This window comes from Canis aureus, chromosome 27 (genome assembly GCF_053574225.1).
Source record: "Canis aureus isolate CA01 chromosome 27, VMU_Caureus_v.1.0, whole genome shotgun sequence".
Lineage (NCBI taxonomy): Eukaryota > Metazoa > Chordata > Mammalia > Carnivora > Canidae > Canis > Canis aureus.
In genome coordinates, this window is record NC_135637.1 from 10,936,453 (window position 1) to 10,962,944 (window position 26,492).

The 26,492-nt window shown below is 43.0% G+C and overlaps 1 protein-coding gene across 1 annotated transcript; it reads right to left on the reverse strand.

Moving 5' to 3' along the window:
- Positions 1 to 256: 256 nt before the first annotated feature.
- Positions 257 to 24,666, reverse strand: PSMD9 (proteasome 26S subunit, non-ATPase 9). The gene is made up of 6 exons (XM_077875492.1): positions 24,444 to 24,666; positions 20,868 to 20,970; positions 16,223 to 16,434; positions 13,922 to 14,023; positions 2,263 to 2,351; positions 257 to 1,920 (listed from the first exon to the last, which is right to left on the reverse strand). The coding sequence occupies exons 1-6, from the start codon at positions 24,579 to 24,581 to the stop codon at positions 1,893 to 1,895; spliced, it is 672 nt and encodes a 223-aa protein (XP_077731618.1). The 5' UTR covers positions 24,582 to 24,666; the 3' UTR covers positions 257 to 1,892.
- Between the last annotated feature and the right edge of the window lie 1,826 nt (positions 24,667 to 26,492).

The following is a 26,492-nucleotide window of genomic DNA, read 5'->3' on the forward strand; positions in this document are numbered from 1 at the left end:
AAACCAGCTTGGTTCAGCCTATTAGCATCATTTCAAAGTGACTCTCAGCTACAATCTCACAGAAGACGGCACACGCCGCCATCCTGAGGCTTCTTTAAACCTGCAGGAAAGCAGCCAAAGGCACTGATGCAGAAAACTCTGGTGCTCTCATTTAGGAGAATGTCAATGATTCTCCCTGCCCTCCACCCCCAAGCCCCAGTGCTGGTAGATTAATAAGCATACATCTTAAAAAAAAAAAAAAAAAAGGATCAAACTGGATGATGCAAGCTGTGTTTATTATAATCTGGGGCTTATAAAAAGAGACTTGAAAATACTTGGAATCAGAACACGCACACACACAATTTAAACAGCAAACAGTGGTACGCATGGCATGTCTGTGTCTGTAAGGGGGGAATGCATGTGGATGCACTGCTAGGGTAGAGTTTTGGGGAAGATACTCAACATGAAGGCTTTCCAGTTAAGCATGAGAATCCATGGCTGGAAGCAAGAGCCCAAGTATCGATTCCTGTCAAGGCAACCTAGTTTCTGTATTCAACCTAAGCAAATCCATTCCCAAGGAACACTGGCATACCTCAGCAGAATGGGCCATCCTTCCTCTGAAATAGAAAGTGATGTGCAAGATATGTGGGAAAAAATAGTGATAAGGTGAAGGGAGAAAGTAAAACACAGGGTCACTAAGAATCACTGAAACCCATGTGGCCCTGTGAAAGAGAGAAAATAAAAGGAAGGAAGAAGGAATCAGCATTTTCAAGGAGTCAGGTATGCACACACTGCTGGTCCCGTCAGCAATCAAGCACACCTTGGCAGTTTACAAACTACTGTTGATTTGAGGGGATGACCAGGAGGTTCAACTAAAAAGGTCAAATTAGAAGATAATTTGCAATGTTTTTTATTCCAGAAGCAAAGGGAGCTTGCTGCTCTCCTGTGAGTTATAGAGGAGGAAGCTGACACCTCAGGGGGGCTACCTGGGGAGCCTCCTGGCTTTCCCTATTCTTCAAGGGAGCGATGTGCCCGGGAGGTAGAGCTGCTGAGGATGTAATTTCTGTATCCAGAGCAGCAGTGCCATAATGCAAATGCAGATGCTGCAAACCCCATTCACTAACGGATGATGTTCTTGAAGTGTTGGTCAAATCCTGACTTCAGAACCACTGTTGGTTTGTTCTGTCCAAATTTTTTTTTAAAGTAAGCTCTACACCCTGGATGGTCTTGAACTCAGAACCCCAAGATCAGGAGTTGCATGTTCTACCCACTGAGCCAGCCAGGTGCCCCTGTTCTGTATAACTTTTTCTTTTTTTCAAGATTTGATTTAAGTAATCTCTACACCCAACATGGGGCTTGAACTTACAACTCCAAAATCAAAAGTCACATGTTCCACTGACTGAGCCAGTTAGGTGTCCCTGTCCAACTCTCTATAAGAATGTTCTAACTCCTGTCAGAGCTTTGGTTTGGAGGTTCACAAGAAATTCATTTGGCACCGTACGTTAACTAAATTTAATTTACATAAAAAAATTTTTAAAAGGGAATTCGGTTGGGGTGATAACATCTTCATATCAGCACTGAAACCTGTGTTTATTCAGGAGGAAAAATCTAAAGAATAACGTCCTATCAACACCTGCCAGAATAACTCCCACCCACTTCCCCACAATCCAGAAAACTCCCATTTAGGGCATCGCCTAATTCGCAAAAGATGCCAAGCACAAATCAAGTTAACAATGCCTTAATCCCAAGAGGTTACACTGGAAGGCCACAGCGTTTCCATCACCCAAAAGTCCAGGCTTCCAGCCTCCTCCAAATCCTTAAGCTTCCGGGAGAGAAGAGAAGGAAGAAATTCCCACCAGACCCACATCCAGGGCAAGGGAAGATGGTTTCCTATTACTGTTCCCTGGGAACAATCATCTTTGCAAAGGAATAATGTTGCAGCTGAAAGAAAAAAAAAAAAAGAAAAAGAAAAGAAATGACATAAGTTTGGTGGCTCCAATCAGAAGACCAAAAAGTGAGCCCTCTGAGTGATTCACCTGCATTCTCTGTCTTTTAAATCGAATGCCCAGTTAGTGAAAGAATGAGTGACCAGGGCTCCTTCTACCCCCACACCTGCAATCTCATTTGTGCTTCAAGTACTTATCAGGAGTTTCTACAGGCAATCTGGGGAATACCATCATTTCCCAGTAGCCACCCTACCTCCTCCCCAGAGCTTTATGGCTGACAAACACTCAAGTGAAAACTGACAGGGCATCGTGTAAGTGAGCAGAAATGATACTTTACCCCAGCAGTCCTTTTCCTGCCCAGCGGGTCGGGACAAGTCTAAGCTGATGTTTCTCCCCTCTGCGGATCACTGTCACATTGAGGGGTTTCTGAAAGGAAAATAAGCTCATTTTATAGTCAACCTGTTTAGTATTCAAAAGAGATTCAAACTAAAATGCCGAGATACTGATTTTTGCATGTCAGAGTGGTAAGTATGCTTATATTAATAAGCGTAATCCTGCAGTTGTCAAGAGTGTGGGGGACATGACACCCCCCCAATGGGGTTGTGAATTGGTACTATCCTCATGGACAAACACATCTCTCCAAAAAAATTTTTTAAAAAGGCGCCTAAGATACATTTTACAAAAGTACAAGATAATATATGAACAAAGTGTTACTTCTGGGACTGTTTATAAATTCAAAAACTGAAAACACCCAAAACATCCCTTGATAAGGTATTAGTCAAATATAGGATAGTGAATGAAGCCGTTTTAGTAAAAACAAAACGAGCAAAGTATGAACCCACCTGAATATACATTTTTTGTTTAATTTTATTCATTTATTTTTTTATGCTCTTTTTTTTAAGTAGGCTCCATGCCCAATGTGAGGCTTGAACTCTCCACCCTGAGATCAAGAGTTGCATGCTACCAACTGAGCCAGCCAGGCACTCCTGAATATACCTACTAAAAGGGCATATTTGTTGCTTCATGTATACAAAGCTTTCTGGAAGATATCCAAAAAAACTGTTAACAATGGTTACTTTCAGAGAGAAGCACCAGGAGTTTGGAATGAAAAAAAAAAGATGACATTTATTTTTATATCTTTTTTTTTAAGACTTTATGTATTTATTTGAGAGAGCAAGGGAGCACAAACAGGGGGCAGGGGCAGAGGTAGAGCGAGAAGCAGGCTTCTCCACTGAGCGGGGCGCCCAACATGGGGTCCCATCCCAGGACTCTGAGATCATGACCTGAGCTGAAGGCAGACACTTAACCAACTGAGCCACCCAGGCTTTATATTTTTATATTTCTTTGTATCATGTGTATGTATTACTTTATATTTTATATTTTTATATTTTTATATTTATATATATATATTTTGTACCATGTGTATGTATTACTTTAATGTAAAAAATTAAAATAGAATATATACCAAGGAAACTTAAAAATAAGGTGCATTAAAATTTAGAACTTTTGTCCATCACAGGATACTATCAACAGAGTGAAAACTCAGAGAATGGGAGAAAATATTGGCAAATTATGTGTCTGATAAGGGATTAATATCCAGAATATATAAAGAACTCCTACAACTCACAACAGCAAACAATCCAATTAAAAAATAAGCAAAAAATTCTAGAGTAGAAATGGCCAAAAGCACATGAAAAGATGCTCCACATCACTAATCATTAAAGAAATGCAAATCAGAAACCACAATGAGGTATCACTGCACATCCATTAGGAAGGCTACTATCCAAAAACAGGAAATGACAAGAGTTGGCAAGAATATGGAGAAACTGGAATATTGTGCACTGCTACGGGGAATGAAAAATGGTGTAATCACTGTGGAAAACAGGATAGCTATTCCTCAAAAAACTGCTAACAGAAATATCACATAATCCTGCAATTATTTTTTTTTCACAGATTTATTTGAGGGAGAGAAAGAAAGCATGCAGGGGAGGGGCAAAGGGAGTCCTAAGCAGACTCCACACTAAGTGTGGAGCCCCAAGCAGGCCTGATGTCATGACCCCAAGATCACAATGTGAGCCAAAACCAAGAGTCAGATGTCTAAACAACTGTGCCACCCAGGTGTCCCCACATAATCCTGCAATTAAACCTCTTGGTATACACCCCAAGAATTAAAAGTGGGGACTCAAACAGATATTTGTACACCTCTGTTCATTATTTATAATAGCCAAAAGATGGAAGCCAAGCAAGTGTTCATCAACGGATGAACGAATAAACAAAATGGAGTATTATTCAGCCTTAGGAAGAAGGAAATTCTGACACACACAAAATGGATAGACCATGAAGACATTATGCTAAGTGAAATCCATCAGCCACAAATGGAGAAATATCATCTGATTTTACTGAAAGTGAATTCAAGGAGGCAGAAAGCAGATTAGTGATCACCAGAGGCCTGGGGAGAGGAGAATGGGAAGTTGGTGTTTAATAGGTATAGAGTTCCAGTTTGGAAAGTTGAAAAAGTTCTGCTGGGGGATGGAGGAGGGGGCTGCAGAACAATATGAATGTACTTAATGCCAGAGAACTGCATACAGAAATGGTTCAAGTGTTAAATTTTATGTTATATATATCTTATCACAATTTTTAAAAATTATGGCAGATCTATCAATGTAATCTCTAAATCTGACAAAGTAAAGCAGTAAGAAAAAAACAAAAAGATGCCACTTTTCACCTAGATGGTCAAAGAATAAGACTGCCAAGAGCATGGGCAAGAGGAGTCAAGAAACAAGCCCTCGTATACACTGCTCGAGAAAATGTGAACTAATCCAAACTTTTTGGAGGGCACCCTGACAACATCTATCAAATCTGTAAATGTGCATTGCATTTGACCCAGTAATTCCACCTCCAGAAATCTCTCTGACAGAAACCCTCATGTAAGACAAGAATATTCACTACTCCATTGTTGGTGATGACCAAACATAGGGTAAAACCTCAATGTTGGGATGCCTGGGTGGCTCAGCAGTTGAACATCTGCCTTCTGCTCAGGGTATGATTCTGGATCCAGGGATTGAGTCCCACATTGAGCTCCCTGTAGGGAGGCTGCTTCTCCCTCTGTCTGTGCCTCTGCTTCTGTCTCTCATGAATAAATAAATAAAATCTTTTAAAAAATGGGCAGCCCAGGTGGCTCAGCGGTTTAGCACTGCCTTCAGCCCCGGGCCTGATCCTGGAGACCCAGGATAGAGTCCTATGTCAGACTAGCTGCATGGAGCCTGCTTCTCCCTCTGCCTGTGTCTCTGCCTCTCTCTCTCTCTCTCTCTCTCTCTGTGTGTGTGTGTCTCATGAATAAATAAATTAAAAAAATCTTTAAAAGAAAAAAATAAAAAATAAACAAAAAAATAAAAAATCTGAAAGAAAGATCTGTGTGTGTGTGTCTCTCATGAATAAATAAATTTAAAAATCTTTAAAAGAAAAAAATAAAAAACAAAAAAATAAAAAATCTGAAAGAAAGAAAGAAAGAAAGAAAAGAAAAGAAAGAAAAGAGGAAAGAAAGAAAGAAAGAAGAAAGAAAGAAAGAAAGAAAAGAAAGAAAGAAAGAAAGAAAGAAAGAAAGAAAGAAAGAAAGAAAGAAAATAGCTTAGTTTAAAATAAATAAATAAATAAAATAAAACCTCAATGTCTGGTATGGAGGGCTAGTTACATAAAAGATGGCATACCATGCAAAATGGAATACGATGAAGAAGGTACCCCACCTGAAAATCCCCTCAAGGGGGAGGGAATCCAGAATGCTATGTAAAGTAGGTCTTGTTTGTCAAGAAAGGAAAGAAAGGAAAGAAGAGAAAGAAAAGAAAAGAAAAGAAAAGAAAAGAAAAGAAAAGAAAAGAGAAAGAGAAAATCGCTTAGTTTAAAATAAATTAATTAATTAATTAAATAAAACCTCAATGTCTGGTATGGAGGGCTAGTTACATAAAAGATGGCATACCAAGCAAAATGGAATACAATGAAGAAGGTACCCCACCTGGAAATCCCCTCAAGGGGGACGGAATCCAGAATGCTATGTAAAGTAGGTCTTGTTTGTCTTCTTTTTCAAAAAGCAATCACTACAGACATATTCATCCACACTTAAGAAATATGTGAGAGGGGGATCCCTGGGTGGCTCAGCGGTTTAGTGCCTGCCTTTGGGGCAGGGCATGATCCTGGAGACCCGGGATGGAGTCCCACATCAGGCTCCCTGCATGGAGCCTGCTTCTCCCTCTGCCTGTGTCTCTGCCTCTCTCTCTCTCTCATGAATAAATAAATAAAATCTTAAAAAAAGAAAGAAAGAAAGAAAGAAATATGTGAGAGATACACTGATGTGATTCTGGTTTTAGAAATGATACCCCTAGACAAGCTAGAAACCCAGAGGTCATCCTTGACATGGGCTGGGTGCCATATTAAAGCCCATATACTAATATCCTAAAGGTCTCTCTAATTTACCCACTTCCTGCTGCCCACTCACCAAAGCCACCATCACCCCTTGACCAGGGTGCTAAAACTGTCAGCCCTCCAGTCAGCTTTCTACCTAGCATCTGGAGAAATCTTTCCAAGACACAAGGCTGCTTACATCTGTTACCCTCAGTTTGGAAGTGTGCATGGCTCTCTACTGCTCCTCAGTAAAAAAAGAATGAAATCTTGACAGTACCACAAGGCCTCACACGGTGTGTTCCCTGCCAACTTCCCAGATCTACCTCCTCCCCACCTACCCCTTCCCTCCTTACTCTGGGCTCCAACCATCTTCTCTGGCCCTCTCCCCTCAGGGACACAGCCCTGCTGGAAGGTTCCTCTCCTTATCTTGCTACCAGTCTCTAGGCTTGATCAACTTTTTTTTTTTTTAAGATTTTATCTTTTTAAGTAATCTCCACACCCAACTCAGGGCTCACTCACAACCCTGAGATCAAGAGTTGCATGCTCCATTGATGGAGCCAGCCAGGCAACCCCAGGCCTTGATCAACTTCTAACACTCACAGGTCACATCCTCGGGAATGTTATCCTAACCACAGTCATTGCCTTCCTAGCCTCCTCAAACTTTTCCTTCATAATACTCATGGGGGTGTATAATTACGTTTGATTAGTTCTTGTCTCCCTCGCTGAAGTGTTTGCGAGGCAAGGGCCTTCTGTTTATCTGTGCTATTGCCGCCCTAGTGCCTGCACCTTGCCCAGCACTTAAACAGAGCAGGGAAGGTACATAGGAGGAAGAGACCTAGGACTTCTGTTCTTTTCTTCAAAAACTTTTGCCCTGTATAATGTTTGACCCTAAAAATGCATTATTTTTATTTATGAGATATAATTCAAATACAGTAAAATCAATTGTAAAGTATACAATAGGGACACCTGGGTGGCTCAGTGATTGAGCATCTGCCTTTGGTTCGGGGTGTGATCCTGGAGTCCCAGGATCAAGTCCCGCATCAGGGTACCTGCTTCTCCCTCTGCCTGTGTCTCTGCCAATCTGTGTCTCTCATAAATAAATAAAATCTTTAAAAATAAAATAAAATATACAATGCAGTGGGTTTTAGTGTATTCTGAGATTCATACAAACATTACCACTACCTGAATGAAGAATCTGTCATCCCCTAAAAGGATCCTTGCACTCCTTAGTAGTAGCTCCCCATTCCTTCCTTCACTCAGCTGCTGATGACCACCCACCTGCTTCCTATCTCCGTGGATCTGCCTGTTTTGGACACTTTCACATAAATGGAATTGTAAAATACGCAGTCCTTTGTATCTGGCTTCTTTCACATAGCACAAATTCTTTCTAGGTTCATCCATGCTATAGCATGTCAGCACTTCATTCCTTTCTACAGCTCCATAAAATATACGTTGTTTATAATAAAGAAGACTTTTTTTAATTGAAGATTTTTTTTCCTTTGAAAATACATGCATTTGATATAGAAACCCAGCTTTAGGAAGTTACCAAAAGAAACAAGAGATTCATCTACCAGAGTACTAATTTCCAGGTTTCCATAAAATTGGAAACTACCTAAACGTCTAACAACAGAACATGGTGGGGTTTTTTTTGTTTTGTTTTGTTTTTTACCATTTTTCTCAAGTCACAAAGTGGACCCTTGATTCTCAAGTCGGACTCTGTTTCTGGGAGGATCCAAGGCCCTGAGGGGGTAAGGTCTCCCCACCTCAGCAGCTCAAGTTTTATCTGTTTGATACATTGGAATTCCCCAAGAAATTCCATTGGAAGGAAAGGTGCTGTTGCTTAAACGTTCAATAACTACTTTTGTGAAGAAGGATTCATAATGTTATTAACTACAGTCACCATGCTGTACATGAGAGTTCATAAAAATGTTGTATTGCCTATTTGAAAGTTGCTAACAGTAAATCTTAAAAGTTCTCATTACAAGAAGAAAAAACTGTAACTATGGTGATGGATATTAACTAGACTTACTGAGAGTATAATTTTATAACGTATATAGATAATGAATCATTATGCTGTACGCCCATAACTAATATGTTACATGTCAATTATACCTCAATAAAAAAAAAAAAAGGATTCATGATCTCTGAAGAGCTTAATAACCTATTTAACTAGAAAAGACAGACTAGGGGTAGCCCCAGTGTCCCAGCGGTTTAGTGCCACCTTCAGCCCAGGGCATGATCCTGGAGTCCCTCCCAGGATGGGAGTCCCACATCCAGCTCCCTGCATGGAGCCTGCTTCTCCCTCTGCCTGTGTGTGTGTGTGTGTGTGTGTGTGTGTGTGTGTGTGTCTGTCTGTCAAGAATAAATAAATAAAATCTTTAAAAAAAGGAAAAGACAGACTAGCAGCACTGGCGTGGCTCAGTTGGTTGAGCATCTGCCTTCTGCTCAGGTCATGATCCTGGAATCCTGGAATCCTGGAATCCTGGGATCGAGCCCCACATAGGGCTCCCTCCTTGATAGGGAATCTGCTTCTCCCTCTGCCCCTCCTCTCTCTCTCTCAAATAAATAAATAAAATCTTTAAAAAAAAGACAAGACAGACTAAAAACCAGTAGCTGTTATCACTAATCACCAAAAACTGGAAAAAACCTAAATGTCCCTCACTGGTAAATGGGTAAACAATCTGACATTTATCTACACAGTGGATCACTACAGAGCAGTAAAAAGGAGTGAACTACAGATACACACAACAATGTGGAAGAATCTCAGATGTAAGATGCCAAGTGAAAGAAGCCAGATTTAAACGGCCATACAGAGATCCCTAGTGGCTCAGCAGTTTAGCACCTGCCTTTGGCCCAGGGCGTGATCCTGGAGTCCCAGGATCGGGTCCTGCATCGGGCTCCCTGAGTGGAGCCTGCTTCTCCCTCTGCCTGTGTCTCTGCCTCTCTCTCTCCCTCTCTCTGGGTCTTTCATGAATAAATAAATAAATAAAATCTTTAAAAAAATAAAAGGCCATACATATTGTGCAGTTCCATTTATAGGACATTCTTGAAAAGATAAAACTGTAGGGATGGAGCACAGATTGGTGGTTGGGTGGGGTGGAGGCTGGGGGAGGGGTTAACCATGAAAAGATATGAGGCCATTTGGGGGAGAATGACAGAATTGCTCCATATCTTCATTACAGTGGCAGTTCTCAGACTATGTACATGTGTCAAAATTCACAATACTGTACACTGAAAAGGGTGAATTTTGCTATAGGTAAATCACACTTTAATAGCCAATAGCTCTATATGCTGGTATATGAATAGACTGACCCCAGAAGGACATGAGACTTTTCATTACATGTTCTTTGGTTCTGTCTTAAACGTGTCTGTGTATTACCTCTCCCAAAAAAACCAGAGACATATTTACAAAACAAATCCGTAACAATGAGCCCAGACAACTGCCAAGTTTAAAAGTATGTGCACCACAGTACACAAGACACAAAGCAAACCACTACACTAGGAAGTCCAGGGAAAAGGAGTGAAAAATCGAGACTCTGGGTAAACATAACAGAACCAACCTGCTTCTACAAATCTCACTAACATGATGACAGGACAGCCAAGGGGAAACAAAAGACCACCACCACAGGACGAATAAATAACATGGCAGGAGACTGCAAAGATGAAAGAGGGCACCAAAATAAAAAGCCAACAGAAAGTGGACAAGTGGTAACTGAGCAAGTAGAGAAAATAGACACCCTGTTTAGTGGTTCTAGAAAATGCCTATAAATTCTTTGATATTCCTTCAAGATGTAAAGGCTAATGATTCCCTTGCTTTTGAACGTGGGCTGGACTTGGTGAGTCGCCTCTAATGAACAGAATGAAGTAGAAGTGATAATGCATGTCTTCAGAGACCTGGTCAAAGAAGGCACCACTGCCTCCTCTGTGCTCTCGCTTGGACTGCTCGCTCTGGGGGAAGTGGCCGCCATGCTGCAAGCGCACTCCAGCAGCAGTACAGAGGGGCCCGAGCCATGAGGAATTGATGCACCAACAGCCATGTGAGTGAGGCATCTCGGAAACAGATTTTCTAACCTCAGTCAGGCTCTCAGATAATGGCAGCCGCTTCCAACACCTTGACTACACCCTCATTGAGACCATGAGCCAGAACCACCCAGCTAAAACCCACTCCTGGATGTCCAAGCCTCAGAAACCGTGAGACATAATAAATTTAAGCTGCTAAGTTTACAGTAAGTTTATTTTTTTACTTACCAATAAATAACTAATACACCCTTTATGGCAACAGGTTAAAAAGAAGCTGACAAAGAACAAATGGATTTGTTCCAGAGAACCCCAGGAAGGTTTAGTACAAAACAGACCAATGAAACAGAATAAAGACTTCCACTTATAGGAATCTGAGAGATAATAGAGGTGGAGATATAAATAAGTGGGTAAAGTATTAACTATTCACTAAATAGTATCTGGACAACTACTATCCATTTTGGGGGGGGTACCCTACCTGATACCATTCACAAAATTAATTCCAGATGAAGTATATACTAAGTTGTTGTATATACAACAAATGTCTACATAGTATCTTGTATATAAATGTTCACAAAAGTATTCACAATAGCCAAAAAGTGGAACCAAACCAAATATCCACCAACTGATGAATGGATAAGTAAAATGTATATTCATACAATATGATATGACCCAGCCATAAAAAGGAATGAGGTACTGACACCTGCTACAACATAGACAAACCCTGAAAACATGATGCTGAGCAAAGGAAGTTAATCACAAAATATCATGTATTATGTGATTCCATTTATATGAAAGTCCAGAATAAGCAGATCCATACAGAGCAAGAGTAGTTTAGTGCTTAAGGGGTTGGTGGGTAGGGGGAAGGGGCAGTGATCACTAATGGGCATGGAGCTGCTTTCTGAAGTCATGAAAATGTTTCTAAAATTAATTGTGGTAATAGATGTACAACTCTATGAATATACTAAAAACGATGGAGCTATGCAGGGTTTTTTTTAAGATTTTATTTTTCTAAGTAATCTCTACACCCAACATGGGGCTCAAACTCACTCCTCAAGAGTCACATGCTCCACAGACTGAGCCAGCCCAGTGCCCTGAGCTAGACACTCCAAATGGGGAAACTGTATGGTATGTGAATTATACCTCAAAACTGTTGTATAAGAAATAATCAAAGACTGGGGCTCCTGGCTGTCTCAGGTGGTTAAGCGGCTGACTCTTGATTTTGGTTCTAGTCATGATCTCAGGGTTGTGAATCAAGCCCTGTGTTGGGCTCCATGCTGGGAATGGAGCCTGCCTAAGATTCTCTCTCCTTCTGCCCTTCTCCCTGCCTCTCTCTCTTCCCTTCACTAAAAAAATAAAAATAAATAGATCAATTCCACATGGATTAAAGAAAAACTAAAAACAAATCCATAAAAGCGTGAGAAGTTCTTTAAGCAGACACAAAATGCAAAAACCATAAAGCAAAAAACTGATGAATCTGGCAAAATCAAACTCCTGAACCTCCTCCATGCAAGTGCAGACTTGGTGAAGGTGTCAGTGTGAGAATGAAGGCCTGACAACTGGCTGGGGCACAGGTACCAGCCAGCTATGTTTCAGCCTAATGCCTGCCTTCCAAAGAGTTACACATGGATGAGCAACGCAGCCAAACAGCTGAGCAGGCGCAAGACAAACCAAGAATTACTGTCAAACTGAATACTTCATTTGGGAATGAAAAACTTTTGTAGATAATTTCTATGGACTCTGAGTCCCTGTTTCTCCTCCTGCAAAGTGTGGATCTTTGCCAAGATAACTTTTGTGAAAGTTACATTCCTGAGCCATGAGCTGAGGTGATCAGGTAGAAATGCTATTTAAAGGCATACTATTCCAGAAACTGGTGGATTGCAGCCAATTTTGAATCCCAACCCTTATTATATTTCCAAGGATTGAAATTGTCAAACTGCACATGAATCATGTTCTAAGGTACTACTGTGTGAATAGTGCTTTGCTACTGTGCACTGTCCCTTCTTTCTTTAAATTCTCAGGTATGGTTTTGGCTGGGAAGACCTTGTTATATTAACAAATGTAACAAAATGGTTAACTAACTTAAAAAAAAAAACCAAACTTTCTAAGTCACCATAAAATAAGTTAAAAGACAAAGAGATAATCAGGAGAAACATATATATCATGAAAACAGGCCAAGGTTTAGTATCTGGAGTATGTTAAAAAAAATTCCTATAAATTTGGGTGCCTGGGTGGCTCAGTCGATTAAGCATTTGCCTTCAACTCAGGTCATGATCTCAGGGTCTTGTGATAGAGCCCCACTGCCGGCTCCCTGCCCAGTGGGGAGTCTGCTTCTCCCTCTCCCTCTGTACTCAAGCTCTCTCTCTCCCCTTCTCTCTCAAATAAATAAATAAAAAATCCGTTTTTAAAAATTCCAACAAATCAATTTTTTTAAAAGGACAAATAGCCCAATTAAAAAAATGGAAAAAATATAAACAGACAATCCACAGAAACAAAAATATGAACATTAATCCAAATATAAAATAAAGATACTCAACCTCACTGGTAATCAGAAAAATACAAATTAATGCAAGATGTCATTTTAGCAAAAATGTTAAAAGATCAGTAATACAGAGTACTACTGATGATATGGTACACTCATAATGTTGGTCGGGACACAAATTAGCAAAACTTTTTTGAACTACCTATTATAAGTGTGCATAATACACTGAGAGCCTATAATTCTACTTTCTGGGGTGTTTGTTTGTTTGTTTTACTTTCTGGTATTTATATCAAGAAGTTGCCCGTAGAGACATCTGGGTGGCTCAGTGGTTGAGCGTCTGCCTTTCGCTCAGGGCGTGATCCTGGAGTCCTGGGATCGAGTCCCACATGGGGCTCCCTGCATGTTTCTCCCTCTGCCTATGTCTCTGCCTCTCTCTCTCTGTCTCTCATGAATAAATGAATAAAATCTTAAAAAAAAAAAAAAAAAAAAAGTTGGGATCCCTGGGTGGCGCAGCGGTTTGGCGCCTGCCTTTGGCCCAGGGCGCGATCCTGGAGACCCGGGATCGAATCCCACGTCGGGCTCCTGGTGCATGGAGCCTGCTTCTCCCTCTGCCTGTGTCTCTGCCTCTCTCTCTCTCTCTCTGTGACTATCATAAATTACAAAAAAAAAAGTCATCTGTGAACAAGGATATATGACTGTTCATGCTAGAATAAAACCATAAATAACCAAAATGTCCATTGATAAGGCAGGGGATGGACAAACTGGAGTACATTCCTACAACGGAGTGCCATGCAGCAGGACAAAAGATCAAGGCATGTGAAAGTGAAAAGATTCCCTGAGAAACACTGTTGAATGAAAGAAGGGATAGGAAGTAGGAAAAGGGTATTTATATAGGGTGGCTGCAAAGGCCTAGCCCAGGTGTCATTTGTACAAGATGAGGGATACACATAAGGGAGAAAAAGCATTCCAGACAGAGAGAACAGCAAGTGCAAAGGCCCTGTGCCTGAGCAACAGCTCTCTGAAGGCAGCAAAGAAAGACCCCAGAGACAATCCTGGCATTGGCAATTCTAGGGTTACTGACCAGATGTGACCTCCAACTCACCCCCTCACTGTGCTGCACCACATTGCTAATGTTATGCAGAGACTGGAAGTTTTGGGTGTTCACAGAGCCAAACTCCACAATCTCATCATCCACTTGCAGACCCTAAAGAGAGAAGAAAAACAGAAAATCAGGGTAGAGGTTAAATGTGCTTCTGGTGTTCTTTACCCTTTCATATCCAATTTAATGTCCAGGCCAACAGCTTGTTTTCTACTGGGAAGAGTGGTAGGCACAAAGCAAAGAGGTCAGGGATTTGGCTACCTCACACAGGAGGAGGTGGTAGATAATTGGGTCACCTGCTCCCGGGGATTCCTTCTAGGACGATCTAGTAAAAGGGGGCCAGTTCTATCTGATGTCTGATAAAAGCTGGCAGTTGTACAGGCCTTAAAGAATGTGGGGAAAAGCCAAATGCTATCTTCTGGGGTCAGGGGCGAAAAGAGACAGGCTAATCTGGGCCTATTTTGTTCAGGGGTCAGAATTTAGGCAATTTTGCTCTACAAGTCCCCACATGCACAGACACCAGGCTGACCCAGGAATAGTGTGACCCTTTCATCCTAAGAACACAGATCACAATTCATTCATTCCTTCAACTAATATTTGTCATGGGCCTATTACAGCTCTGTGCTAGAGCTGTGGATAGAGAAGTAAAACAAAGCTCATATAGAACCATCCTGTAATCATTAAAGTCAGTTGGCAGGACCTGGATTCAGGACCCAGTTCCATAGATGAGGAGCTATGTGTCCTGGCACCAGTTACTTCAGGTCTTAGAAGCTTTATTAGTGGATAAAAGGTGTTAAGATTAGTGCCTACCCTAGAAGGTGGCTGTAGGATTAAATATCAACTACATATTCACATAAAAACTTGATCATGATGTTCAGAGTAGCATTATTCATAATGGCCAAAAGACAGAAACCAAATGTTCATTAAGTGATGAATGGATAAAAACAATGTGATAGGGGATCTCTGGGTGGCTCAGCAGTTTGGTGCCTGCCTTTAGCCCAGGGTATGATCCTGGAGACCTGGGATCGAGTCCCACGTTGGGTTCTCTGCATGGAGCCTGCTTCTCCCTCTGCCTGTGTCTCTGCCTCTCTCTCTCTCTCGGGTCTCTCATGAATAAATAAAAAAATAAATAAAAAATAAAAAAACAATGTGATATATCCACACAATGGAATATTACTTGGCCATAAAAAAGAAATAGAGATACATGTTCTGTTATACATGATACTAAGTGGAAAAAGCCAGTCATAAGGGTCATATAGGATTCTATTTATATGAAGCAGAAAGCAGACTGGTGGTTGCAAGGGGCTGGGGGAGATGGGTTGGGGAGGGAGTGATGGCTAATCAGTAAAGTTTCTTTTTAGAATAATGAAAATGGGGACGCCTGGAGGGCTCAGCAGTTGAGCGTATGCCTTTGGCCCAGGGTGTGATTCTGGGATCTGGGATTGAGTCCCGTGTCAGGCTCCTTGCAGGAAGCCTGCTCTCCCTCAGCCTGTGTCTCTGCCTCTTTGTGTGTCTCTCATGAATAAATATATAAATAAAATCTTTAAAAAAAGAAAAAGGGGTAGCCCAGGTGGCTCAGCAGTTTAGCGCCACCTTCAGCGCAGGGTGTGATCCTAGAGACCCAGGATCGAGTCCCACGTCAGGTTCTTTGCATGGAGCCTTTTCCCTCTTCCTGTGTCTCTGCCCCCCCCCCCAGGTCTCTCATGAATAAATAAATAAAATCTTTAAAAAAAAAAAAAAAGAATAATGAAAATGTTCTAAAATTGCTTATAGTGATGCAAAGCTCTGTGAAGACACTAAAAACCATGGAATTGTATGCTTCAAATGGGTAAATTTTATAGTGTGTGAACTGTATCTCAATAAAGCTGTTTAGAACTTAAAAACATGCCAGGTAAGGTCTAGAATTCATTTGGCAATACAGCCAGTGCAAAGCAAAGACGCAGTAAATGGCAGCTACAGTTGTCCTTCTCCTGTCTAGTACTCAGTGCCTGGCTAAAATAAGTCAAAAAGAGATCCTTTCCCCCTGTCGGATATTTATCACCTTCTCCCTTGGGTCTCAGGCCTCTCCCTGACCAGGTTAGTGGGCAGCAGGGGCTGACTCCTCTCTAAAACCTGGCCCCAGCACAGGGCTGGGAAGCCCAGGGCTCAGTCAGTATTTGCTAAATAAGTGGGTAAAGTCAAGCTGCAGCATGGACAGACACTGGGTCTGTCTATCCACGGTCCTGCCCCACCCACCCCACCCCAAGGCTACCAGACCCATAATACCCTCCAGGTGTGGATTTAGGTGGTGGAGTTCTGGCTTACCGCAATACTGGCAGGGGAGCCAGGACTGATGCTGTTCACTTTGGCAAAGGCCTGAGGGGGCCTGCGGTCCTCACTCTGGCCCAAGTTGCGGCTCATGGCCTCTTCATGGGCCTCGGCCATGTCCCGAGCCTGCTTCTCCTTGTCTCGAGCATGCAGCTGGTGTAGGGCCTCTTCCACCTGCTTCATGACTGCCTTGTGATCATTCTGTAAGCCTGGGAGAATGCCACATTAGGGAACAAGGAAGCCAGCTGAAGACACAGGACTCCCAAATTCAGGACTCCCACATTCGATCGCACTGGACTAGAGGCTGAGGACAAACCTGTGGCCGAGACGGGGGCCACCGTCACGAAGCTCAAAGTCTAGTTAGGGAAAGAGGTCAGGAACAAGTAATTACTAACATCTGATTACTGTTGCCCAGGGCTAGACAGCCAGGACAGGACCTTGCTAGTCTAGGAGATCAGGAAAGACTTCCCAAAGGCAACACTGTTTCAACTGAGACTTGAAAAGGTGAGCAGAAGGCCACCTGGGTGGTTCAGTGGTTGAGTGTCTGCCTTCAGCTGGGGTGGTGATCCCAGGATCCTGGGATCAAGTCCTGCATCAGGCTCCCCATAGGGAGCCTGCTTCTCCCTCTGCCTCTCTCTGTGTGTCTCTCAGGAATAAATAAAATCTTGAAAGAAATAAGGGAGGGAGGGAGGGAGGGAGGGGAGGAAGGGAGGGAGGGAGGGAGGGAGGGAGGGGAGGAAGGGAGGGAGTGAGGGAGGGAGGGGAGGAAGGGAGGGAGGAAGGAAAAGGTAAACGGAAGCAAGAAATTGCTGTGGTGAATCCACAGCCACCACCTCAGATGCATACAAGGGGCAAGTGTGGTGGCCATGCAAATCAGTGAAGTGAGCTGGGTGTAAGAAGGACTTCACTTTTCTCCTAACAGCCCCACAAGGAAAAATGATGCCTAAGTCCACTAACACATGGCAGGTGATGTTTGGTCTGGAAGAACAGGAGAAGAGCTGGTAATTAGGAATTTGGGGGTAAAATTCTCTGACTTTGTTTCAGTTCTGATAGCTAATTCAAAATGTAGCAAACTGTGGCCCCTGGCTGGCTCAGTAGGAAGAGCATGCGAGACTTAATCTCTGGGATTGTGAGTTCAAGCCCCATGATGGGTGTAGGGATTACTAAAAATAAATTAAAAAAAAAAAAAAAGGTCGAGAATCACACCAGTCCAGTAAGTTATTGCTGCAGGCCAGTCTAGCACAGTGGCTGGCATTTTGACAACTTTCTAAACCTAAAAACAATTTTCTTTAGTGCTGTGGATCCCACACCTCTATTCAAGCTAGGTCACTCACAAGCTACATTTTTGATGAGTTTCAGAGGCCAGAGCTGTCGACTGACACTACCTGCCAATCCATGTCCAATGTTTGTGGGGCACAGACTTTTGGACTTTCCAGATGCCCTGACTGTGGGCATGCACAGCTACCTGACCTGGTTCCTCTGCCCCTATCATCTTGGAGCAAAGGTGAAGCCCTCAGATATAATGGGACTCTGGTACTCAACCCACAGGAGCAGATAGATACAAGAAAAGAACCCAGATCTGGGCCCATGGTTCTGGGCCCATGGTTGGCAGAGCACGCTGACTCCTGATCTCGAGGTTGTTAAGTTCAGGTCCCACTTTGTATATAGAGATTACTTTAAACAAACAAACAAACAAAACTCCCAAACTTGAATAGGTAGAGACATCTGACTGGGCAGGAACACTTAAAATGGTGTCGATGTGTAATATATAGTCACTCTTTGACTAGAAAAGTTCCTCTGGATAGTAAGCTCCATGAGAACCCTCAGAACCTTCCATAATGCCTGGCACACAGGAAGCACCCAACACACAGCTGCCAGTGATAGGATGAATGACTTTACTTTCAATATACTGCAATTCTAACGAAAATTTTTTTTAAAAATTTATTTTCCTAAACAAAATGTTTCCAAAGCCTATTTCAAAAAACGAACTTGCAACTGTAACAAATGCAGTCTACTAATGTAAGATATTAATAATAAGGAAAAGCTGAGTCCAGACTATGTGGGACCTCTCTGTATTATTTTTCCAATTTTTCTGTAAACCTAAAACTGTTCTAAAAAATAGAATCCATTTTTAAAAATACAAGAGAGATGCCTGGTTGGCTCAGTCAGCAGAGTGTGCAACTCTTGATCTCGGGCTCATGAGTTCACTTAAAAAAAACAAAAAGAAGATCAATAAGAATTGATCAACCAGGTTCTTAAATATAATAAAGTCATTAAGATAATGTGATATTGGGGCACCTGGCTGGCTTAGTTGGAAGAGCATGAGACTTGATCTCAGGCTTGTGAGTTCGAGCCCCATGTTGGGTGTATAGATTACTAAATAAACTTAAAAAAAAAAAAAAAGTGTGATTAGCAAGGAGATGTATCAACAGAACAATGCAAAAAACTAAGAGACCTAAATATGTCTGAAAATTTCCTATGTAATACTGCTAGCATTTCAAATTAATGGAGAAAAAATAGGCTACTTAATAAATGGTGTTGGAACATCAGGGTAAACATCTGGAAGAAAATAAGCCAGTGCTCTCTCTCACACGTTAGGCTCTGCTTCTCAAATTTCCCCCAGAATCCTAAATCACAAAGAAAGCAGGCCACATCCCTGGGGAGTCTGAGGGTTAAACCAAAAGCCCCCAAATTTCCCTCCAGTCTTTTTTTTTTTTTTAATTTTTTTTTATTTATTTATTTATGATAGTCACACACACAGAAAGAGAGAGAGAGAGGCAGAGACACAGGCAGAGGGAGAAGCAGGCTCCATGCACCGGGAGCCTGACGTGGGATTTGATCCCGGGTCTCCAGGATCGCGCCCAGGGCCAAAGGCAGGCGCCAAACCGCTGCGCCACCCAGGGATCCCCTCCCTCCAGTCTTGACATGGTTCTTCCCTACTCTGTATCTTCCACTTGTTTCAATACAAAAATGGTATGCTTCCTTTCCCAAAATCTTCAAGGAAAAGTGATGCTCTAAGATGTTGTTCTATGATTATATTGCAGCTTTGCGGAACATTTGGCACCTCAAGAGGTATCTCACTCCTATGGTAACTACTTATGCCTCCAGAAGGAAGCTCGGCCTTATAATCAAAACATGCTGCAGATGGAATCAAGATTCAAACACATAAAACAGAGGTCAATGAGGGGAAAATGTGCATGATAAATTCCCCTCTAATAAGACTTTGTGGTAGAGGCTGCCAGCTGCCCACCCATGGCAGAGGTGAATAAAGCCCCCAAACATGTTCTTGTGGTAGCCACCAGAACCTGTCAATGTTACTTTCCATGGCAAAGGGGGCTTTACAGATGTGGTTAAGTCCAGGGCACTGATTGGGGAGATCATCCTGGATTACCCAGGCAGGGGGCCAAATGCCATCACAAGGGTCTTTGTAAGTGAAAGCAGGAGTGAGACAGTGAGAGAAAGAGGTGAGATGGTGGGACCAGAGGTTGGGAGGTACAGCTGCTGGCTTTGGAAATGGGAGGAACTACGAGCCATGGGACACAGGCACCTCCAGAAGCAGGGAAAGATAAAGAAATGGGCTCTTTATCAGAGCCTCCAGAGGGACACAGCCCTGCCAACACTTTGATCTTAGTCCAGTGATACCCATTTGGATCTCTGATTATTATAAGGCAATAAATTTGTGACACTTGAAACCACTAGTCTAGGGTATTTGTTACAATAGGACCAGAAAACTAATATACTACCCAACTGCTACGTACAACTTATTCCTCAACTATAAACAAATAAATGATTTTATTTAGGATAGTGATATGACCACCATGGAGTACATACCCCAACATGTCTTGCAGGCAGAGAGGCCTAGGAAGTGAAAGCAGAAAGCAGTGCAACAAGGCGGGGCTGGGATCTACAGGAGAGTTTCTTAAAGGGAGAGTCCTGGGCAGCAAAGGACCTTCTCCCCTTCCCACCTTCGTCCTTCCCTTCCTTCCTGCTTGGTGCATGGACATGGTGACCCTAAAGTTGGAAAACATGTCCAAAGGATGGCACAGCCTGGGATCTGACAGCCAGCCCTGCTCTGCTTCCCTCCAAATGTCTATACTGAGGCACTGAAGGCTCCTGTGTGAGTGACCGCAGTCAGGGCACTATCCTTACCAGCTAGATGCATTTCCTAACACATAACTAGTTTGATCAGGATTGCAAGCAATTTTTTTTAAAGATTTTATTTATATACTCATGAGAGACACAGAAAGAGAGGCAGAGGCATAAGCAGAGGGAGAAGCAGGCTCCTCACAGGGAGTCCAATGTGGGACTCGATCCCAGGATCACGCCCTGAGCCAAAGGCAGACACTCAACCACTGAGCCACCCAGGAGTTCCAAATTTTTGACTCCGGTTTCTATCATCACTTTGAAAAAGTTTCCACAGTGAAGTCAAGTCTTTAAGAACAAAATGAAAAATGAAACCATAAATTTTAGAAGCCTAGAGGCCAACCCATTCCCTCACTCAGTCCCTGGATGCGGACAGTGAGCTAATCCCATCAGGGGAGAAGAGAAGGAAGCAGAGAATATGGAATAGTAAGATCATGCTTATGTGCCTTCAGCCTCCCTTGCTGGAAGGCTGGGGATTGGCTGCACGCACACCACTCACAGACGATGTTGTGCCTGGCAGTTCGGACTTGGTACAGGTCCACGTCTGACCGAGGGTAGCCCTCGCAGTCCACCAGTGGCTCATTCATCCCCACGCCCTTTTGCTAGAGGGAAGAAACATGGTTAAGATTTCACAGGTATGAAGTCCTCAAGACATTTTTTTCCCTTGCAGCCATCATAAAGGCGACAGGAATGAAAGCTGCCACATACTGATCACACAATACAGGCCACGTACTTTCCCCAAATGCTCCCACAACCACCCTCTGTGGTCAGGGGGACGACACACTATTTTTCTTTTTACTGACTTTTAATAACACAAGTAACATCAATCTGTGCTCCTCTTTTTAAGTCAGACAGTGCAGATAAAACTAAAGACTCTTTTGAGCTTCATCCCCAAGGCCAGCCTCTTGGGCTCCTCCAAACCCTCCTTCCAAAAGCAGCTGACACCTGGCTGGTGGCCTTCAAACCCAGAGGGGAGTGAAAGCCCCAAAGAGCATCCAGCTGTGGCAGGACTTTGGTTCTTCCTGAAAGTAAAAAGGGATCTAAAAGGGATTTCAAAGAGGTTTTCATCCCTCGAAGGGCATACTGTTATCAACTGCCATTGGGAGAAGGAATTGGGTGGCTAGGGGACAAGGAAGGCAGAGGGACTTCATTTTCTATTTTTTTGTAGTCTTTTTGAATTTTGATCATGCACACGTATTCCCTATCTAAAATGACACATTTAAAATAAATAAAATAAAATAAAATAAAATAAAATAAAATAAAATAAAATAAAATAAAATGACACATTTAACATTTTAAAGTCTTTTCCTACATTAAGTCAGAGGATGGTGCACAATGGCAATGAAACTCGTCCTGTGATGGAGGGCAGAAGGTTTCCAGTCAGTTAGACTTTGATTTGAATCTCAGTCGTGCCGTGTACAATCCGGGTGCCCTTGGTTGAGATCTCCCCTCTCCTGAGGGAGATCCATGACACAGAGAAGATCATGTGACCAGGGGCAGAGGAGTTAGACCACCACAAGTCAGGGATGGCCAGTGACCACCAGAAAATAAGACAGAGGCACTGAACAGATTCTCCCTCAGATCCCCCAGGAGAAACCAACCCTGCCGACAGCTTAGATTTCAGACTTGTGGCCTTCACAACTGTGAGAGAATGAATTTCCATCACTCTGGTCACCCAGTTTGTAGTAATTTGTTATGGGGGCTCCAGGAAATTAATACATGTAAAAGTAATAAATCATGGCTGAATTATTAGTCAGCATAGAGGAAAGCTGCCCAGGGAATATATGTACTGGGATGAGGGATTCCATTCACTTCTCTCCCTTTCTTTCTGGAAGCCACTGGGTTACACCTACCATTTCCTATTGAAGCCCATAGTTTACCTTAGACTTCACTCTTAGTTTTATATTCTACAGGTTTGAACAAATGTATAATGACATGCACCCATCATTACAATCCTATATGGGATACCTACACTGCCCTACAAATCCTCTGTGCTCCATCTATTCATCCCTTCCATCACTTTGGATCCCTGCAACCACTGATCTTTTTAATGTCTCCACAGTTTTGCCCCTTCCAGATTCTGGTTGAAACCCTACAGATGCAGTCTTCTCAGACTGGCTTCTTTCAGTTACTTATAAGCATTTGGGGTTCCTCCAGGTCTTTTCATTGCTCACTAGCCCATTTATTTTTAGCAGTGAGTAATATAGTCTACTGTTTAGAGGTTCATTTTATTTACCTATCCACCTAGTTAAAGACATCTTGGTTGCTTCAAGTCTTGGCAATTACGAAATAAGCTGCTGGAAACATCATGAGGATTTTTGCGTAGACATGTTTTAAACTCCTTTGGGTAAATACCATGGAGCACAACTGCTGGATGGTATGGTAAGAGAATGTTTAGCTTTGCAAGAAACTTGCAGCTCTGAATCAAGAGTTCCCCCACATCCTCAACAGCATCCGGAGTTGAACTGTGATGAATACTGGCCACTTAGACACATGTGTAGTAGTACCTCATGGCTGTTTTAATTGGCATTTCTCTGATGACATATGACATATGTCTTTTGAGATACACGTTTTAAATTCTGATAAATTTTATCTACTTTTTCTTTCATTGCTTGTGATTTTGGCATCACATCTAAGGAGGTTTTACCTGACCCAAGATCACAAAAATTTACTCCTATGCTTTATTCTATAAGATTTATGGTTTTAGCTCCTCCCTCCTTTTTAAAAAAACAATCACAGAGGAGGGCTTCAGGCTTAAAAGCTTTCAGCCTATAACTGTAGCTAGTAAAAAGGAACAAACATATCACCTTGGTATGCATTTTTACCTTATGCTAAAGGGAGGGGAAAAAATCCCTTTCTCATATGCTGTAAAGTTACAAAATTTTCACTTAAGACAAACATATTTAAGTAAAAAAGTGAATCAATATAAAGAAAAATACCAAGGGAATAGTAGTACAGGATATATTATGGATATAGCATCCTGCTTGAGGTAAAAAGTAAAGTTTGGAAAATTGTTAGCATAATGCTTGAAAACACAAGTTCTGGATTAAACGGGCCTGAGATCTGAATCTCATTTTGTGACTCTAAGCAAGTGACTTCTCTTTTCTGAGCTGGGTAACATACAAACTTCACAAGGTGGTTGTGGATTTCATGATATAACATACACACAAACCAGCACCCTTCAGGCATAATAATCAGCACCCTGCAACATGATACCCTGGTCTTTTGATGCTTGGATTTTACTCTCATCACCTAAAATGCATTGCATCCATTCACCCTATATAGGATGTATTTAATTTATTCTTCCTCTGCAAATTGATTTGTGGTTCTACACTAATTGGCATAAGAAAAACTACCAGTTTGGGGGCTAGACAGACCTGGGAATAGCCCCACCACAGCCACTTCTGGTTACATGACCCTAGACAAGGGTTTGCCTCACCCTGGGCCTCAGTTCCCTTACTTGTCACTCAAAGCTCGGTCTTTAGAGTAGTAGCATCAGCATCGCTGGGAATTTGCTAGAAATAGATCTGCACCTCCGCGCCCCGTTCTCATCAGAAACTGAACTTTAACAAGATCTCCAGGTGCTTGCCAAACATAATGAAAGTTTACGAAGTTCTGACGTAAAGTGAGTTAGCAAAGCACAGATCTTCTGGTACACATTCAACAAGCACCAACGATGGTGGTGATTATCACAATTTATTAGCTCTGTGGCCTGAGGCAGGTTGAAGTAACGCCTCTGTTTCCTCATCCCTAAAATGGGGGGAATAGTAGAACTCACTTCAAAAAGTTGCTGCGAGGGTTAAAGGAGCTAACCACGTAACGCAATTAAAACAGCCCCCAAGCGCCCAACACCGGGTAAGAGCTCCACGAACGCTTGCTATACTAGGCCAGTCGTTCTCAGGGGCTATCGTTAGTTGCTTACCGCCTACTGCCGACAGAGGCCGCAGTTGCCGCGCTTTGGGCCTCCCAGGGAGCGAGAGCTCCACCGCTGAGCGCTCAAACCCAGGCCGCCCCGGCCTCCCCATTCTCCCAGGCTGCCCCCCACGCCCGCTCAGGAGCCCCGAGCCCCACTCACACTCTCCAGTACGTCATAATTGGCTTTGATCTGCGCCTCGATCTCCTCCTTGCGCCGTATGAGCTCCTGGATGTCACTGACAGTCACCGCGCCGGCCTGCGGGGAGCCTTCGCCCTGCCTGGCTTCCCCCTCCGACATCCTGGACCTCGGCGCGGGATGCGGGACACCAGGCTCCCCGGCTTCCGGGATGCGGCCGCCGGAAGAGACTGTGGCTACGGCTCCGCCCGCGGGCCAAACTTCCTCGAGCGTCAGCGAGCCTGACCTGGGGGAGGGGCCTGCTGGGGGCGGGGCGCCCGGAAGCCACACCCCGCCGGGACAAGTGTTCTGGGGACTAGGGAAGACCAGTCTGGGGAGGAATGGGTTCCAGGTCTGTCACCAGCCAGAACAGGATGATCTCTCCCTCGGTGACTCATTTGCTTTCCATTCATTCAGTAGACATGTACTGAGCGCCTACCACATGTTTGTGCCAAAGCGCTGTGCGAGGCGCTCCAGTTCAGCTCCTCAAATCTACCCAGCCCTTGAGAGATAACGAAACACATTCAGATTCCTTATCCCCCATTTTTAAAATATTTTATTTTTTTATTTTTTAAAGATTTTATTTATTTTTTTAAGATTTTATTTATTTATTCATAGAGACACAGAGAGGCAGAGACACAGGTAGAGGGAGAAGTGGGCTCCATGCAGGGAGCCCGATGTGGGACTCGACCCAGGGTCTCCAGGATCAGGCCCTGGGCTGCAGGCGGCGCTAAACCGCTGCACCACCGGGGCTGCCCGGTTTTATTTATTCATGAGAGACACACAGAGAGAGGCAGAGACACAGGCAGAGGGAGACGTAGGCTCTCTGCGGAGAGCCCATGACCCCAGGGTCACACCCTGAGCCAAAGGCAGATGCTCAACCACTGAACCATCCGGGTGCCCCCTAAGATTTTATTATTTTTAAGTAACCTCCAAACCCAACATGGGGCTGGAACACACAACCCCAGAGATCCAGAGTTGCATGCTTCACTGGCTGAGCCAGCCAGATGCTCCCCTTATTCCCCATTTTACAGACCCTACAAGCTCAGGTTCAAGTCTGGTTCTGGCCACTTAATGCAACCTACATGACCTTGGTAAATTCCTTCACTGCCCTGAGCCTATTTCCTCATCTATAAAATCATTGGATATTGATAGATGTCTCAGGGCTGTGATTTTGCTAACAGCTATTTATTGAATGTCTCCTATATGTCATACACTGTCCCAGGAGCTGGAAAGATAAAGAACTGAGTTACTACTCAATGTCTCTTACGTACTAAGGCCTCTTTAAATTTTGGCAAAAATAGTGATGATAATAACTTACCAAATTCATACAATGTGCCAGACACTGTTCTAAATGCCGTATGTGTATCAATTCAACAGCCCTCTGGGGGCGTCTGGGTGGCTCATTTGGTTAAGTAAGTATCTCCCTTCTGCTCTGGTCATGATCCCGGAATTCTGGGATGGAGCCCCACATCAGGCTCCCTGATCAATGGTGAGTCTGCTTCTCCCTCTCCCTCTGCTGCTCCCCCAGCTTGTGCTTGCTCTCTTTCTCTGTCAGATAAATAAATAAAATATTTTAAAAAAAAAACAGCCTTGTGAAATCAGGGTTAGTACTGTTCTCATGTGACAACTGAGAAAACCCTTTCAATAACCAACTTGCCCAAACAGCAGAATAAGCTTCCAAATTTTCAACCTAGCCTAACCAAATAATGAAACAACATTTAAACATGTGCCCCCTAATATATTGCACTAAAAGGATACACCACACTGGTGTATTATTCAAAAATGTTTGTCCTGAATCTAATCATGGTAAATAAATTCAAATTAAAGAACACTCTTCAAAACAACTGCCTTGAACTCTTCAAAAAAGGTCAGTGTTGTGAAATACATATATACAAGCTAGGCAATTGCCTAGCTTAAAGACTAGGGACAAGAGAGGCAACTTACTTTCAAATGGTTCAGGAAGGGCAGCCCGGGTGGCTTAGCGGTTTAGCGCCCCCTTCAGCCCAGGGCCTAATCCTGGAGACCCAAGAT

Excerpts from the sequence above, each read along its gene's own strand:
- PSMD9 (XM_077875492.1), bottom strand. The coding sequence starts at position 24,581 with ATGTCGGAGGGGGAAGCCAGGCAGGGCGAAGGCTCCCCGCAGGCCGGC. Across the intron at positions 16,435-20,867 it reads TGCCAGGCACAACATCGTCT|GCTTACAGAATGATCACAAG; the intron begins GTGAGTGGTGTG and ends GCATTCTCCCAG. Across the intron at positions 14,024-16,222 it reads GCTCCCCTGCCAGTATTGCG|GGTCTGCAAGTGGATGATGA; the intron begins GTAAGCCAGAAC and ends TTCTCTCTTTAG.